Genomic DNA, 17016 nt, shown 5'->3' with positions numbered 1-17016 from the left:
GAGAAAGGAATTTTCAGAGATTTTTTATTTCCTTTCTTCACTTTACTATTTTCATGGGGAGATTCTGCCATTATTGTATAAAGAGGGAGCTTCATCAACTATTTCGATATCTCATCTTTTGGGGAGTAAAAATTAGAGAACCTCTTTCTATTCTTCTCCTTCTCAGGGCTTCAATGAATTAATTTCGAGAGAAGGATAGAGAGAGTTAGAAACAGTGACCATTATCATCTTCTTCTTCCTCTGTTTTATTTTGTTTTTGTGAGAGAGACAGAGAGTAAAGTGAGAGAGAAATTTGTACAGAGAGAGATTGTTTGTATTTTCAAGTTTTTAATATTATATAACATCTCTTCTTTCAATTGGTTGATGTTTTGAGTTGAAATTAAATTGAAAAAGAGAGGGAAACAGTAGAGAGAGAGAGAGAAATCAGTGGGGAAGACGAGAAAAATCCGTGGAAAACTATTTTCCCACAGAGAAATCTTTTCCGAGAAGATGAGAAAATTAATTTCCTTGAGGGTCTGTTTGTCTGGAAAACAGTAAAAACAGAAGGAAAACTGCTCCTTAGGGTGTGTTTGGCTGCCAGACAGGAACTCAACAGAAAAGTTTAGTTATTCTTCCATCCTCTCTTATCATTCATACGTATTACTGTTAATCTCTTTGATCATGATTAGCTAATCTCTCTAGTTTAGGGGTTCGATGAAGTTTTGATCATGTTTAACGTATATCCCTTTTTCAACGTAATATCGTTGATTAAACTCTTATCGTAGTTTTAGTGATCTTCTTTCATTGTTTATACTTCTAACTTGATCCATCATGATTAGATTAGGTTCTTTTATGATTGATGCTTGATAAGTTGATATGCAATAGTTAGAAATCCGTGATTTGATAAATGAGTTCACTTTTGTCGATGATATAATTTTCATTAGTTATGCCTCCGGTTTGATCTATCATTATTAGGTTAAATTCTTTTGTGGTTGATACTTATCAGGTGTAACTCAATAGTTGATTTATCATCATTCAAGAAATTTGGTTACATAGAGCCATTGATGATTAGGTTGTTATTTGACCATGATTAAGCGGATTCGAGACCCTAGAATTCTCCCCGTCGAGCTCACTTCCCATTTTTACTTGTCTAATTATTTGCTTTAATATTTTATCACCAAAACCAAAACCAATTTTGAAAAGAAAAACTGTGATACTAAGTCTTAGAATAGGTTTCACTTAGTCCCTGCGGATGGACCCGGTCTTACCGGAATTATTAGTTGACGCTCGTATACTTGCGGGTGGAGACCTATTTAGGTTAACCTTTTAGGCCCATCACTTACCAATGCTGCTCCCAATGTATCCCAGTTATGTTGGTAAAAGTGGCATGGTAGACCGTCAGGGCCAGGACTCTTAGAAGCGTTCATGTTCATTACCACTTTCTTAATTTCTTCCTCTATTGGAATGCTAGAAATAGTGGCCAGATCTTCTGCCGAGATGACTCTGTGGGCCTGTAGAAGGTCTGGAGGTATCTGACCAACTGGTTCAGATTCAAATAAGTTTTGAAAATGAGCTATCAACTCTGTTGCAATATCACTTTCTAATGTTAGGAGTTCTCCAGTAGAGTTGTGAATCTGACTGATTTTGTTTTTGTTGCGTCTTTGGGACATCGAGATGTGGAAAGCCTTAGTGTTCCGATCTCCGTTTTTGGCCCAATTTAGTTTTGAACGTTGCTCAACCTTTGTTCTCTGGAGTTCTTCGAGATAAAGAATCTGTTCCTGGAGTTGAGATTCAATTTCAATTGTGTTAGAGTTAGGTAATCTAGTTTGAATATGGAGGAGTCTGTTTTTGATAATTTTGAGTCTGTTGGTAATATCCCAAAGGTTTGTTGACTCCAACCTTTCAAAGAGGATTTGACTTTGGTAACTCTATCATGAAAAGAACCAGTCGAAGTATCCCAAGATGACTTAAAAGAGTCTTTAAAGTCGGGGTGGGAGGACCAGAAAATTTCATATCTGGAAATAGTGGCCTGGATTCTAGTCTGAGTGTGGAGTTTAAGAATAATCGGGGCATGGTCACTATTGTACTTAGGTAAGTGAAAGAGGCCTGCATTAGGGAAGTTTATAAGCCAGTCTGCATTGCAAATAGCCCGGTCCAGACGCTCTCTAGTCAGGTGATGAATGGATCTGTTATTGGTCCAGATGAAGCCCGGACCATGAAAACCCTAAAACTCCAGAGTCCGTCATGAATCTGTTAAAATGATGCATGAAAGGGGTGGTAGTAGAGCCTCCCCATTTGTCGCAATGCGATCTGATAGTGTTAAAGTCACCAAGACAACAAAGAATGTTTGTAGTTGATTGGACTCTGGTAGAGAGATCTGCCCAAAAAGAGGGCCTATCTTGTATTCGTGGTGGACCGTAAATGCAAAAAAGGTCCCAAGGGATGGCGGTAGAGTCAGGGGTAATAGTTAAATGAATTAAAATACAAGAGGGATAATGAATATTAATATTAATGGAATTCGACCAGTAAAGTAAGAGTCCTCCACCGCGACCAATAGAGGGGACAATAAAAGAGTTAGTTAAATTAAAGTAATCAAAAGAGTTAGTTAAATTAAAGTAATTAAAGTAAAGTAAGGTCCCAGGTTATTATTAGTATAAATTATGTAATAAATTTGTCGGACTTTAGGCTTCTTTTATTATGTTGGGTTGGAGGCCTCTTTCATGATTTAACTTAGGCGGTTATCGTGCTTATCACATCTTCGTGATGTATCAATGCCTTGTAACGACTAACGTAGAACGTAGTCGATTTTTCCGATTTCTCAAAAAAAAAAAATATATATATATATAGATTTTTACTTTTACATTAATACGCTTAAAACCTCCGGTAAAACCACTGAACCAACGTGAGGTGAACCTTTTAACTGCACATTAGGGGTCAGGGGTTTCCCTAAATTTGTGTAGTACCCCCGTCGAGAGCGTAATCCGCGATAGTCAAGTCCGTCGCAGCGTTGTCGAGTTTCGAATCCCGACAAGCATTTCTCACTTGCCTTCTGCAACATAAAACCTCCTCTCTCTCAAAATTTGATACTTTAATGGCCTCCTGATTTTCATTTTCGAAGCACTTAAGAAAGACCAAGATGATGCGAAGGTAAAAATAATCAATAATTTTAGTATTCCGTGTATCTATTTTTTTCTATCTAGGGTTCATATTTTGATTTTCCGACCTAGAACAATCAAAATCAATTTACTTGATCTCTTCTTCAATTTCTTCAGTACGTTTTAGTGTTCTTTAATCAAACATATTTCACCCTAAGAAATCTCACTTAGACCTGCACTATCTTTTTTCAAATTTTAGGTGCATTTTGGAGTTTTCATCGGGTAGATCAATTTCAAGGGTTTCTAGACAAACCCTAACTCAGGCATGTATTCAATTTGACTCAAATTATCATTGCTTCGTTAGAAAAATGAGAAGTTATCTTATTTCATTTTGTCAATGGTTGTTGCTTTATTGTAGAGGCCATATTTCGTTGATTCGAGAAGAGAATTCTCAGTTAGTTCTAATAGAAATGGATCACAAAAACCATCTGGTTCTTCAGTAAAACCATCACCAGAATCGGGAAACGCTTTCCCGAAGTTTTTGTTTGGAGGTATTGTACTGGGTGCTGCTGGTTTTGGTGCTTATCAAGGTGGGTATTTAGGTCAACCTTTTCTTAAAGAGGAGAAGCAATCAATTGAGTCATCTAAGGTTGATACTGATGATAAAGTGTTAAGCGACAATGGAAGTTTAGGAGACGAAGTAGCTTCAGAAAACAAGCAAGTGGAAAGCAAATTCCAACCTGATTTGAGTAGTCTAAAAGGTGATGAAACTCATTCAGACATTCCCATTGTTCAAGATGAGTCGAGTTTGACACCCCAGGAGGACAAACTCCTCGCCCAACAGAACGATTTGCCAAGTTTAGAGTCTGATGGTCAGAACAGTACTCACCTTGAAGTTGAACCTTCATCTGCGTTCAGCCTCGAGAAGAAAGAAAAGGAAAAAATTTTACCATCTGAACAAACAGGGGAAAGTGAGAAAACTAATGAAACACCAATTTCTATTCAAGAAACTGAGCTAGAGAACGTAACAGAAGAAATTGAGTCAAAAGCAACAACCCCTCTTCAGCTTGCAACAGAGGAGATACCAGTGGTAAAATAACTTACACTCATATCATTTTTCTTTGTCGCTTTGAGGGTTTACTTAGTAATTTTGTGCTCTATTCTCGTGCTGCTTTGGGATGCACGAAAAGTTTATGATTAAGAAATGATAAAGAAGCTGAAATCCCTGACCCTCTTTGGACCAAAATCCGATGTGGCTTGCCACGTCGAGTTTTTTTCCTAGCTGGTCTGGATATTTCATTTGAAATCCGAACTTTTACTAGGTTCCCTAAAAATACGAGTATGTCAAATCTACCAGCACTCCCCGCCTGACTTGTAACTGTAGTGTTGATTCCCGACTTGTAACTGGACTGTTGATTCTCGACTTGTAACTGGACTGTTGATTCTCGACTTGTAACTGGACTGTTGATCAAAATCAACAGTCCAAAGGTAAATAAAATCCCTTTGAACTACCGAAATCAATTTTGAATCTTCATTTCCACCTATTATATGTATAAGGACCAAAACTCAAGCAGTAGCAGAAAACAAGGAGAACACCTAAAAATCTAGAAGTCTCAACTACCATCTGTAACTTGAATTTGTAGAAGGCCATAATCTATACAGCCTTCGAAGAACTGTTCATCCCATGGCAAAACCTCTTCAATAAGCTTCTGCCACTGAAACTCAAAGTCCACATAACTTCTCTTTAACTTTCTATTTCTTGCTCTAACTAGAATTTTCTTGAGAGGAACTTGCAAACAGCTTCTTTAATATTTTCAACAAATTTGGTCTTCTTATTAGACTTCAAAATCAGAAAGCGTAGTTTTCTTAGAGTGGAAATTGGATTCAGAAATCCTACGAAGACTGAAACAATATCGAGCTTAGAACTGGTCCATACTCCAGAACCCTTGAAGAGTTGAGATAAAAATGAAGCAAAAACAATGAAGAATTTGAAGAGAAATCGGTGAGAAAACCGTCTTCATCTGCTGCTGCTGTGGTAGAAGAGAAAATTAGCCTTCAAAATTGTCTTCGTGAGGGTTTCTTTTTACATCTTGACCGTTGATCAAATTCAACAGTTCAGATCAAATAGCGTAAGGAGTAAGGACTATGGATGAATAGCCAATAATCTTTATCAACCCGAATTGAAAAGTCCAATGTTAAGCAATTTCTGCGCTAGCTCTGAACAAAATTATACGTGGCGCACCACGTTGGATGTCTGTTCAAGGACGTTTTGATATTTCGGCCTCCCTATCATTTATTTCAGCTGTCATGCCCTTCTCAGGATTGCATTGTGCATATACTCATAAGTTTGAATGTTTGATTGACCACATATTACGATATACCATTATAGATGTATGATTGGTTAGATTTCTTTTCTTCTTTTAGAAACATCAGTCGCAGAGGAAAGTTGAACCTTTTTTTAATAATAGTAGAAGAATTCCCTGTTTACCAAGTTTAGCTGATAAGGTTAGTAGTTTTTCTTTTCAAAAAAGGAAGAATTATATATTGATGGTAGTTACGACCCATCTCTGCGTTAAGAAAACTACCAATACAGCTTTAACTTCTCCTAGTTTTTGTTTTTCTTTCTCAAGCACATTTTTAATATTTACTTTTGAGGTTGGGTTTACTCTAGTCTCTAAAACAAAATGTTCCCACACTTTCTGCAGGCTTCAGTAAATACTGATGTAGATCCACCAAGTTCCCTTCTTGAGGCATATTCTCTACAAAAGGATGGAGAAGGTCCTACTACTTCCTTTGTTGGAGAGAGTAACACTGGTTCCTTATCTTCCTCTGAAGAAATAGAGGTGATTTGATTGAATTATATTTTCATGATGAACATTCTTTACCTTATTTTATTTCTATATTTGTTAAATTATTAATCTGAAGGTAATTGAATACTCATTTTCCATTTCTTTATTTTGATTTTGCAAATTGAAGGTCCTACAAAGCACTGGTGAGGAGTTTAAGGATGCATACATATCCAAGGATGGAAAGTTGGTTCTTGATTTTCTGGAGGCCATTCATGCAGCTGAAAACCAGCAAGCTGAGTTGGATGCTCGCATTTTTTCCGAAGAGAAGAGGAAATTGAAGGTTTGTGAATGGTAGCCATTATTTTTAATTTGACTTGTTGATATTGTTTTCTATTTTGACTATTTATCATCTGCCTTCCCTTTTTTGTTTTCTAGGAGAAGTATGAGAAGGAATTGAAGGATGCAAGAGCCAAGCAACTTATGTATGCTGAAGAAGCAGCAATATTGGATAAGGTTATAGAACTCTTCATCTTGATTTTACCGCATTTTCTCATTTATATGTTGTACCGTTTTACGGCTTATTCATTTGGTCTGTTCACTTTACACTCAATTTTAAATTAATACATCTAGTTGATTCTGCTTCTTTTTTGAGTGAGTAGACTATAGCGTAAAGAACAGACATAATAATTTAGAAATAGTCACATGGCAAAAAAATAAAATAAAATGGGAACTTGCAACTGGTGGGGAAAAGCGTAATGTTTTTCCATCGTTAGGGAAAGCCTCAGTAGGTCGAAATCCCCGGTTAGTGGGGATCAGCTGATTTCTTTGAGTAACTCGGGTACCGGCTCGAGATCGGGGTAGCCCGAGCCTTTACTAGGGCGAACACTCCAGTTACTGGTACCAAGCTGATCCCTGCATCAACTGCTTACCTTCTGTTACAATCGCATAAAGGGAATAATAACAGTCTTTCTTAAACAACTGATCGAAGGTGAGACTCCTGATTAGCATGGTTTAGTCGAGAACGTAGGTCAGCATCGTGACCTTCTGCAGTCTGGATTGTAATGTTCAATTGTATGCATCATGATTGTTATGATTTAGACTCAATGGTGTAGGACCTGCAGGTGGTGTACCACTTAGTCCTTCAGAAGCATTATGGTATATTTATTTTCATCATTGATTGATCCTCCTACCTTTGATCTGTCATTACCTATATATGGGTATTTGAGAGTTCCTGTCTCGTAGCTCCGAATCCAACATGTACCTTAACTTCCTATATAGTGATATACCTATTTATCACTTTTAAGTTATCATAAGAGTACCCAGGATCCACACAAGGACATCTTAATGATATTTTTCCTGAAACCGTTGGATTAAGGATTCTGCTGTCATGGTCAAATGACGATGCCTGCACACTGGAGCTTGATTCTACGATTTCTATTAAGCATGATAATATTATGTCAAGGCTTACTCAGAGTCTCAAACTGATATGTTCACAGGAGTTAAACAAAGAAAGAACCAAGGCAGCAGCTACACTCAAGCTGCATCAAGAAAAAGCGGAAGAGAATCTTAGGATGGAACTGGAACGAAAGGTTTAGGTTTTATTCCTGCACTTCAATATTAATTTGCTACAAATACACATTTTGCTAAGTATAACTTGGTATTTCTGCATGGTTTCAGGAAAATGAAGCAGAATTACAACTGAAGAAGATCCAGGACTTGGCAAAAGCAGAACTTGCTGCAGCCATAGCAAGTGAGAAAGCATCACAAATTGAAAAAATGGCAGAGGCTAATCTTCATGTTCGTTTTCTGCCAAACTTGATAAAATCCTATATGCATATATGCTTCATAGTTCTGTATTTTGATACTGTCTGACACTATACTGTGTCTCCAACATCATATTCTTCTTCAAGAGTTTTTCTAACTTATCCTATCTCTGTATAGTATTGCTTCATTTTTGTTGATCTTAACCGCCTCCACTACTAGTTATAAACTTATGTCATTTTTTTTTTGCTTTGTTTATAGATTAATGCCTTATGCATGGCATTTTATGCACGATCTGAAGAGGCTAAGCAGAGCCACTCTGTTCACAAGCTTGCACTGGTAAAGTTTTCTATTTTCGGTTAAGTAATTTGGCTATACATGTGACATTAAAATTTTTATTCTGTAATCTATTTGGTGATTACCAAATTACTGTGTCCTGTATTCAAGCTTATGTTTTTTACTGTGCAGGGAGCACTTGCACTAGAAGATTCATTGTCTAAGGGATTACCGATTCAGACAGAGATTGATGCATTAAACACTTATCTTGAGGACATTGACAAGGACTCTATTTTGAATGTGGTTCTCTCGTCCCTTCCAGAAGAAACACTGAACCATGGCACTGATACACAAATGCAGCTGAATCAGAAGGCAAGTTACAAACACCCTTCCCATGATTATAGATAAACACTACTATTCATCTTATTTTTCGGTACCAATCGATGATAATTTCTTTGCCTTGATGTGAACTATTGATACAAAAAAACTATTAATTTCCAACATATTATAGGGTGGTGCTACTATTTTTGTCTTAGACATAGGGTATCAGTGACAAGGACGTGTGCATTTTAACCAAGGAATACCAAAATAGTTGTTCGTACTTCGTATTATATCTTAGTTTACTTCATTTAAGAAGTTGAGGGATAATTACATCAGGGAAAATGCATTAACAACCTTCTTTGAACTAAGAGAGGATTAGAGTTTCACAACTTTTGATAGGACCGTTGCCTGAATTCTTGTAGATACTTTCGCAGAGATTTTGGAAAACATAAGGAGTCATAGAGAAGGAAAGGAGGAGTATATTTGGAAAATAGGGAAAGAGAGGACGGAGAAAAATAAGTGTTGAGGAAAAGATGAAAGGGGAGGAAAGGAAATTTATGAATTGCGGAAGTGTGGAAAGTTTTGAAAAATTAGGAAGGGAAACGGGTAGGTGATCGGCTGAGAAATAAGTGTTGACGAAAAGATGAAAGGGGAGGAAAGGAAATTTATGAATTGCGAAAGTCTGGAAAGGTTAGATAAATTAGGAAGGGAAACGGGTAGGTGATCGGCTGACCGTACTGGTTTGCTACTGATGAGGTAGTTGTTAATATCTGGTGGACAAAGGTGTCCAAATCTTCTTCATAAAGGAACATTTACCTGTGACAAATCTGTCATCTGTAGAATGAACAACTCATCATCTTTCCTTAATCAATCATCACTTCTTGCTGCATCCAGTTTCTGGATTAGAATAACAACAGCTATTAATTGAAAATTTAAACAAAATATTTTTTGGGTATAGAAATATAAAATTGGTGTCCAATGAGCTATTAAAATCGCTGTAAACTGTATTCATCTAATATTCGGTTCTCCATGCAGTTTGATGCCTTGAAAGATACGCTTCGACATTATAGCCTTATCCCACCTGGTGGTGGAGGCATCTTGACACATACCGTGGCACTTATTGCCTCTGGATTAAAGGTACTTCTATTATGCATTTAATGATGCTGTTTCTCTAAAATTACGGCGTAGTTTTAACCCTGCGTAATGACCAAGCATAATGAGTTGTTTTCCGCTTTTTTGTGTTTTGTTTTATCATATTTTAGGTAAGAGAAGATGAACAATCTGGAGATGGAATCGAATCCTTAATCAGCAGAGTTGAGAGGCTTCTAGTGGAAGGAAACTTGTCTGAAGCAGCCGATGCCCTAGAAGGAGGTGTTAGTGGTAGCAAAGCAGAAGAAGTGATCGAAGATTGGGTTAGACGAGCAAGGAACAGAGCGATCACTGAGCAAGCTCTTTCTGTGCTTCAATCTTACGCCACATCAATTAGTCTAGCCTAATTCGTTTTTGTACCTTCAGGGTTCATGCCCATAATGACAAACCTTTGAGATAAATTTTGCTCTGCGGTACAGTGGTACTCCTTCAGCTGCAGAGCCGAAAAGAAATTGAAAGCTTTCTTTGCTTGAAATTCTGTGTCTTCCTTTGCTGAAATTGATTTTTCGAAATAAAGTTCTGTTTCTCCCCTCATTGAACAGCTCGCTAGGTGACTATAGTAGGTAAGCCTCATTGAGTTTGATCTTGGGGTGAGGTACATGAATAACTGAATATTGGATGTTATTCAAGAATCTCAAATTCAAATTTTTCTGGAACAACAGTTTCATACCTCTATTTTATCTTCAAATTTTGGGTTCTTTTGGGGTTAATTTGCAAAAGGGTCGTACATTAGTACCAGGTTTTTCGAATGATGCATGACTGTTTATTATTATGTAAAGGGTCGTGGACTAGGACCAGTTAAATTTTAACGTCGTTAAGTTTTAACACCGTTAATTCTAATTGCATTACTTAAAAATTATGATTATTTAAGTAAACTTTATACAATTTTGACATTAGTTCGGGAAAGTAACAAATTATGACATTCACTATTATTTTTCTAGATTTCTTAGCTACTTGTATCAAGAACTCAGGTAACTTCATATTTCTTTTGATTAGATTAAACAAAATGATCTCATTAAAATGGTTGATAAATTGGTCATTTTTTAGTGCACAAACAAAGTAGTAAACCCTAAGATAGAAAGTAAAAAAACTCTTGTTGTAATAGCTGATTTCAGCTAAGAAAGATGCCGACTGTTTTTGAAGAAAGAAAATCAAAGGGTAAAGCAAGTTATATCAATCGGCAATACCTCTTTCGTAAAACACGGTACTTATGTACGATCATTTCGTAAACTAACCCTTCTTGTTTCTTATGAATTTCTTTTATTTTTTTCTCTTTTTTTTCGCAATAAGAAACATTCCATTAAGTCGAAATCGAAAAAAGAAACAACAGAACCCAACTCCAAGCCTTCCTATGTCTAGTAAAATGTATCTTTTTTTGTTGAAATAGTAAAATGTATTTTTTTTTTTTTGTTGAAAGTTAGTAAAATGTATCTTGGTAATTTAGATATTGAATCAATATTGTGGGTGTCCCCTTCTATATATTCTTTTTTTTTTGTTGCAAGGGGTGTCCCCTCCTATAAGGCAATGGAAAATGCCAAGTGTACCATAGAATGACTTCATTTGTGACATGGGGACATACTCAAGTAAAGAATAGAATAAATTGTAGTCAAATTTTGAATTCTTGTCTTTTACTGAAGCTGAGTGATTAAGTTGCAAACTAATAAAAAAATTTAGTTCACATAGCACTCTCGGTAATACAACCGTGGCTAACAATTTGAAGGTTCTGGGCAAAATTTTTGTACAATAAAAAAAATTACGAGCAAAATGATAAAAAAAAATATTTTTTTTGTAGAGCTAGTAAATTATAATCTAAGTGATTTTTTGAAAATGGTATCTTTTGCATCATGATTTTCACATATGTATTTATCTATGAGGGGTTGGGCCCTTGGTCCAAAAAGGGGCCCAAAATGAAAATCCCACCCAAGGTTGCCTAAAAATGAAAGAGAGGTCCAATGTGTGAGTTTGGGGTTCAAAATTACGTAAAGGGCCCTTGGAAAATAAAGTATTTACCGTTCATGCCATCGAAAATTCTAGGGAAACGATTTTTTTTCTGAAAAAGAATCTGACAACCCGTCCATCAGAATCTGTACTGTTCAGAAATTTACGGAACTGCCACCGACAAAATTCCCGGGAAACGAAATTTTTTTCGGGAAGTTATTTTATTTACTGGAAATATTTTTCTGTACTAGACATTATTGCTGGGCGGGAATTTGAAATTTCGTAAAAAAATTTGAAAATTTGGGCCGGAATTTGAAATTTCGTTTGAAAACTTCGAAAAAAAGATTTTGTGACCGGGAAATTATTTTATTTACTGGAAATTTTTTTCTGTACTAGACACTTTTGATGGGCGGGAATTTAAAATTTTCAAAAAAATTTGAAAATTTGGGCGGGAATTTGAAATTTCGAAAAAAAGATTTCGTTTGAAAATTGGAATTTTTTGTGTACGGGAAATTATTTTATTTACCGGGAAGAGATGGTTTGCTGGGCAGGAATTTGAAATTTCTGTTTGAAAATTTCAAATTTTCAAAAAATTTTGAATTTTTCGGTACTGGTAAATTATTTTATTTACCAGTCAGTTTTTTTTTCAGGAAAACGTCAGCATGTCCCGTCCAAGGGCAAGAGGGGAATAAAAAAAAAACTGACATTTGGACCTGCAACTAATTTTTGGGCAAGAGTGGAGAGTGGATTTTTTTTGGGTTTACCCCCCAGATTTTGGACTGTTGACTCAAAAATTAATTTATCTATAATTGAAATTTTAAAAGAAAAAAGGTGTGTTTGGTTGCATGATTCCTAATTCTTACCGAAAATGAGATTTGGTAGGAATCATGATTCCTTAGTCCGTTTGGCTACTAAAATTTTTAGGACTCTTGAATACTAAAGATTCTTAAGTGCAAAATTGGTTTAAACCAAAATCCCCCTACCCCTAACATTTGGTAGGATTTTGAGTTAATAAACCCAAATTTCAAACTTAAAATTAACCTAACAAAAAAGTTCTTTAAAAACATATTTTTTTCAATATAATAATTTTTATTTTCATACTCCATTTTTTCCCTAAAGCCTTTCTTTTCCGATTTTTACCGAAATCGTTTATTTTTTCGAAACTGGTTTTTCTCCAAAACAGTTTTTTCCCGAAAATTACTTTCCCCCAAAATCATATTCTCTCGAAAATCGTTTTTCTCCAGATTTTTTTCCCAAAAATCGTTTATCCTCGAAAATTGTTTTGTCTCGAGAATCGTTTTACCCTGAAATCGAGAAAAGTATTGTTTCTTGAAAATCGTTTTACCCTTTAAACCGTTTTCTTTAATAAAATGATTTTTCTCCAAAATCGATTTTTTCCAAAAACCACTTTCTCGGAAATAAATTTTCCTAGAAAATCAAATTTTTTCCCAAAAACGTTTTCCCCTGAAATTGATAAAACATTTTTTTTCCCGAAAATCGTTTTTTCTAAAATCGATTCTTTTTCGAAAATCGTTTCTTCACGAGATTTTCCGTAAACTGTTTTTTTCTTGAAAACAGTTTTTACCCCGAAAGCATTTTTTTCCTAGATAATTACTTTTTTCCCGATAACCTTTTTCCCGAAACTGAATTTTCTCTGTAACAAATTTTTCATGAAATTTTTTTTTCTCGAAAATCGTTTTTTCCCGAAAAATCATTTTTTGTCGAAAAAATAGGTTTTCGAAAAATACAATTTTTTTGGAATACTGTCTTAGGAAACAAAAATTTTAGGGAAAAACTGTTTTTGGGGTAAAAACGGGTTTCGAGATAAAAAAGCTTGTTTTTCGGGAAAAATGGTTTACAAAAACATAAATAAATTTTCGGATAAAGTTGTTTTAGAAAAAGAAGTTCCAAACAAAAAAAAACAATTTTCGGACAAACCGATTTAGAAGAAAAAAGGAAATCGATTTTTGAAAAGTTTTTCTACGAAGTAACAACTTTCGAGAAAAATAGATGCTTTTTCGAGGAACATGATATTTGACAAAAAATAAACGGTTTTGAAAAAATGATGTTCGAAAAAAACGTTTCTTTAATTTTTTTTCTAAATAAGCATTAAAAAAAGTCAATAATTATAAATATTAAAATTCTTATAACTTACCAAACAACCCAAGAGAAATCATTTGGACTCATGAACTCGTGGAACCATGAAATTCTTTCTTCCAACACACCATATCATTTCTATTTTCCAGAAACACCTCAGAAGATGACAGAAATGCACCCAAAATAACAAAACTGTTAAGAAAAAGTATAACTGAGAAGAAATAAAGATTCACTTGGCAATTGAAATCTGAATTTAAAAAAGTTGTTAAGAAGAAGCGCGATGATCACATTGCAAATCTTAAGATGAACCATAATCAAAGAAGTTTTATGATTTAGGTGGTTTCAGTTCAACATGGAAAGAGAAAAAAAGGATTTTTGGGTGGAGCAAAAGAGTATTGGTTTCCTTAACTCAATCTCAACTGAACTCTAAGAAATCTTTAGATTTCCAAGGGGTAAAGTGCATTTATAGAGGGTTAATACGGGAGGAAGATAATCATTTCAGAATTAGGGCTCACCACAAACTGTAATTTGGACCTTAAGCCCACTTCAAGTTTTATTTAGGCTTAGAATTTTTACTGGTTTATAGATATATGACTAATTACCCCTTCTTTTTTTGGATCCTAGACCCAAAAGTTCATATTTTACTTTGTTTTTTAAAATTATCAAATTTAAAACAAAAACATTGTAAGTTTTTTTAGTTTAAAAGACAAGTTATATTTTGTTTGGGTAAAAAGACACAAATTTGTATTTTCTTCTGTTAAAAACTCAAATTCTTGTATTTTGTTCTGTTAAAAACTCAAATTCTTGTATTTTATTTGGTTAATCCCAAATTCAATGCAATCAATGCAATTATTTTTTTGCAACCAACTGTAACTCTTTGGTACCAAATGGAAGTTATGAAAATAGTTTAGGAGCTGAAAACTAGAAAAAGAAATTGCTAGAATCTCCACCGCAAAAATTTATAGGGAATTTTGCACAATAATAATGAGAATAACAATAACACTTATCATTTAGATGGATATTAATTTGGCAGGTCATTTTTTTTGTTTTTTTTTTATAAAAGGATGAAAAGGGAGATTTGCTGTTTCGACTCCCTTTCATATAATTGACTTGCTATTTGGACTCCCTTTTTCCAAAGTTGCATTTTTGAACCCCCTTTTTACAAAAAAAAGTAAAGTATAACAGTTTTAGAGGGAAAATACTATTTTACCCTCTCTTGACTTAACCCAATCTTAGTAGGTAAACCACGAGTTAACTAAACTACATTTATCTCATAATTTTGATTAATCTCATTAATCAAACCCACATTTATCTAATGATTTTAATTAATCTCATTAATCAAATCCACATTTATACTCAAATGAATCTCTATAAGAGTTAAATCATAAGGAGTTAAATCATAGGCTAATCTCTATCAGAGTTAGCCTATTTCCAATTTCAGTTGATAAAAGGAGAGAAATTGGGAGCGGTGGTGGAAGAAGTGGAATTGGTGGCAGGGCCGTGCGGTGCCCAGTGCGAGCAGGGCGCCCGCACTGCCCCCCCACTCAAGTAGGCCCAAAATTTAATCCCCGTGCAGGTCAAAGGCACTTTTAGGGTAAAATGTTATGGTAAACTCACTTGGGCCCAAGTTTAAAAGTGAAAGGCACTTTTAGAGTAAAGTATCATGGTAAACTTACGTGGGCCCCTGCTTTACAAGTATGGAAGGCAGTTTCTTTTCAAAAAAATGTGTCTCTACTTTGCACTTAGGGTAAACCACGTGAAATACTTTTCTCACTCTATTTTTATGTGGTTATTTAATTTCTCTCTTGTATAAAAAAAAAAAAAATCCCTTTTGTTTTTTAGCTATTACATTTACTCTCTAGTTACCTTTTTGTGCTCTCTTTATTGATTATATGTTATTCTCTATCTATATTTTTATCATTATACATTACAATATTGCTTTTTATTCTCTCATTTTTTTATTACAGATCATCTCTTTATCTGAAGATTAAATTTCTTATCAAATTGATTAATCCGTTATAATTCGTATTAATTAATTAACTTTTTCTTTATAAATTGTGAGTGCAACAATTTTTCATTAGCTTTGCTCAACATTAAAAGTTAGTTCTTAGACAAGATTGATTACGAACCATTAATTGATGATTTCGCTTCAAAAAAATACAAGGAGTAAATTTTTTGTTTCAAATGTATTTTAATTACATTTTGACTTGATAAATAAACAATCAATTATCTTTTTATAATCAAATTATTTTGAACGTGTTTATTATCTTATGTATAATTTTTGTATATTTTGATCATGCAAAGAGCCCAAACCAAATTTTGGCACTGGGCCCTCAAATTCTCAGGCACGGCCCTGATTGGTGGTGGAGGAGTCAAAGGGGCTGATGAAAAAGGGGGACTGGATTTGGGAGTGAGGTTGCTCCCTCATGTGTGAGAACAAGTCCACAAAGTTATTGTTGGCCGTTTAAGAGTTAAATCATAAAGAGTTAAAGGAGTTAAATAAGATGAGGACCATGACCAACCTCTTTCTCTCTCTAGAAATGCAGGATTTCACATGGTTGATAAGATTGGGTTTCACAGAAGGCCAGCGCTTTGGGGAAAGCTAAAAAGTTTCCGGGGTGTGAAGACTTGGTCAAAAATTGGTCAATTTTGTTTGACAATTTTATTTAGGGGGAAAGCAAAATACTTCTCCACCTCACCTCACTCTCTCTCCACCTCACCTCTATCTTCTCCGATTAGGTCGCCGACAGGAAAATTTTCCGGCCGGCGACCATTAAAAAAAAAAAAAATTTCCTTTTTCACTCTCTCTCTCTAGAAACTCCGGCGAAGGGGTTTCCCTTCGCCGGAGTTCCAGTCTGTTGAAGAACAGACCAGTCCGGTCTGTTCTTCAACAGATCTGGTCTTCAACAGACCACTTCCGGTCTGTTGAAGAACAGACCGGGACTCCGGCGAAGGGAAACCCCTTCGCCGGAGTTTCTAGAGAGAGAGAGAGAGAGTGAAAAAAAAAATTTTTTTTTTTTTTTTTTTAATGGTCGCCGGCCGGAAAATTTCGGAGAAGACAAAGAGGTGAGGTGGAGAGAGAGTGAGGTGAGGTGGAGATAGATTGAGGTGAGGTGGAGTGTTTTTTTTTATTTCCCCTTAAAATTTATTTCCCCGAAAAATCTCTAAAATTTTACATATTCCCTTTAAAATTTCACACCCCGGAAACTATTTAGCTTTCCCTAAAGCGCTGGCCTTCACAGAATCATTGTGGTACAAATGGTCAACCTACAATGTTATATTTTTCTTCATTTTCGGATTTGTGTGGTGGAATTTAGTTTTTGTGTAGATGAATTTGTTCTTGAGTATTTGACTTCATATTCTGAAGTTATTGATTGGCACTTTCATAAAAAAAAGAAAAGTTATTGATTGGCACAATAATAATGTGATATTTATTTTGCAATTGCTTAGATGAGTGAAGTCAACATCAAATAGAGCAAGACCATTACCTCATTAGCCATGTTTCTTGGATTAGAGTTTGTGAGAAAGAAGATGAGTTAAAGATAAAAGAAGAAGATGAATTAAGTAAACTAGAGAGTCCAAAGTGCTATATAATTATATAAGGATAAATT

At 35.0% G+C, this 17016-nt stretch overlaps 1 protein-coding gene across 1 annotated transcript; it reads left to right on the top strand.

Annotated features, from left to right (window-relative positions):
* Positions 1–2977: 2977 nt before the first annotated feature.
* LOC147537766 (MICOS complex subunit) lies at positions 2978–10026 on the top strand. The gene is made up of 12 exons (XM_086639258.1): positions 2978–3126; positions 3334–3397; positions 3493–4164; positions 5780–5917; positions 6051–6203; positions 6299–6376; positions 7360–7452; positions 7541–7660; positions 7886–7963; positions 8093–8272; positions 9257–9358; positions 9484–10026. The coding sequence occupies exons 1-12, from the start codon at positions 3116–3118 to the stop codon at positions 9715–9717; spliced, it is 1923 nt and encodes a 640-aa protein (XP_086495384.1). The 5' UTR covers positions 2978–3115; the 3' UTR covers positions 9718–10026.
* Positions 10027–17016: the final 6990 nt, after the last annotated feature.

The sequence above is a fragment of the Eschscholzia californica genome, unplaced genomic scaffold, assembly GCF_041429995.1.
Source record: "Eschscholzia californica isolate CP2 unplaced genomic scaffold, dmEscCali1.0.p SCAF_5, whole genome shotgun sequence".
Lineage (NCBI taxonomy): Eukaryota > Viridiplantae > Streptophyta > Magnoliopsida > Ranunculales > Papaveraceae > Eschscholzia > Eschscholzia californica.
Note: the sequence above shows the minus strand (reverse complement) of the source record. Positions and strands in the feature narration are given on the sequence as shown.

Coding starts and splice junctions, on each gene's coding strand:
- LOC147537766 (XM_086639258.1), top strand. Junction 7,661..7,885: donor TGGCAGAGGCTAATCTTCAT/GTTCGTTTTCTG, acceptor CTTTGTTTATAG/ATTAATGCCTTATGCATGGC. Junction 9,359..9,483: donor TTATTGCCTCTGGATTAAAG/GTACTTCTATTA, acceptor ATCATATTTTAG/GTAAGAGAAGATGAACAATC.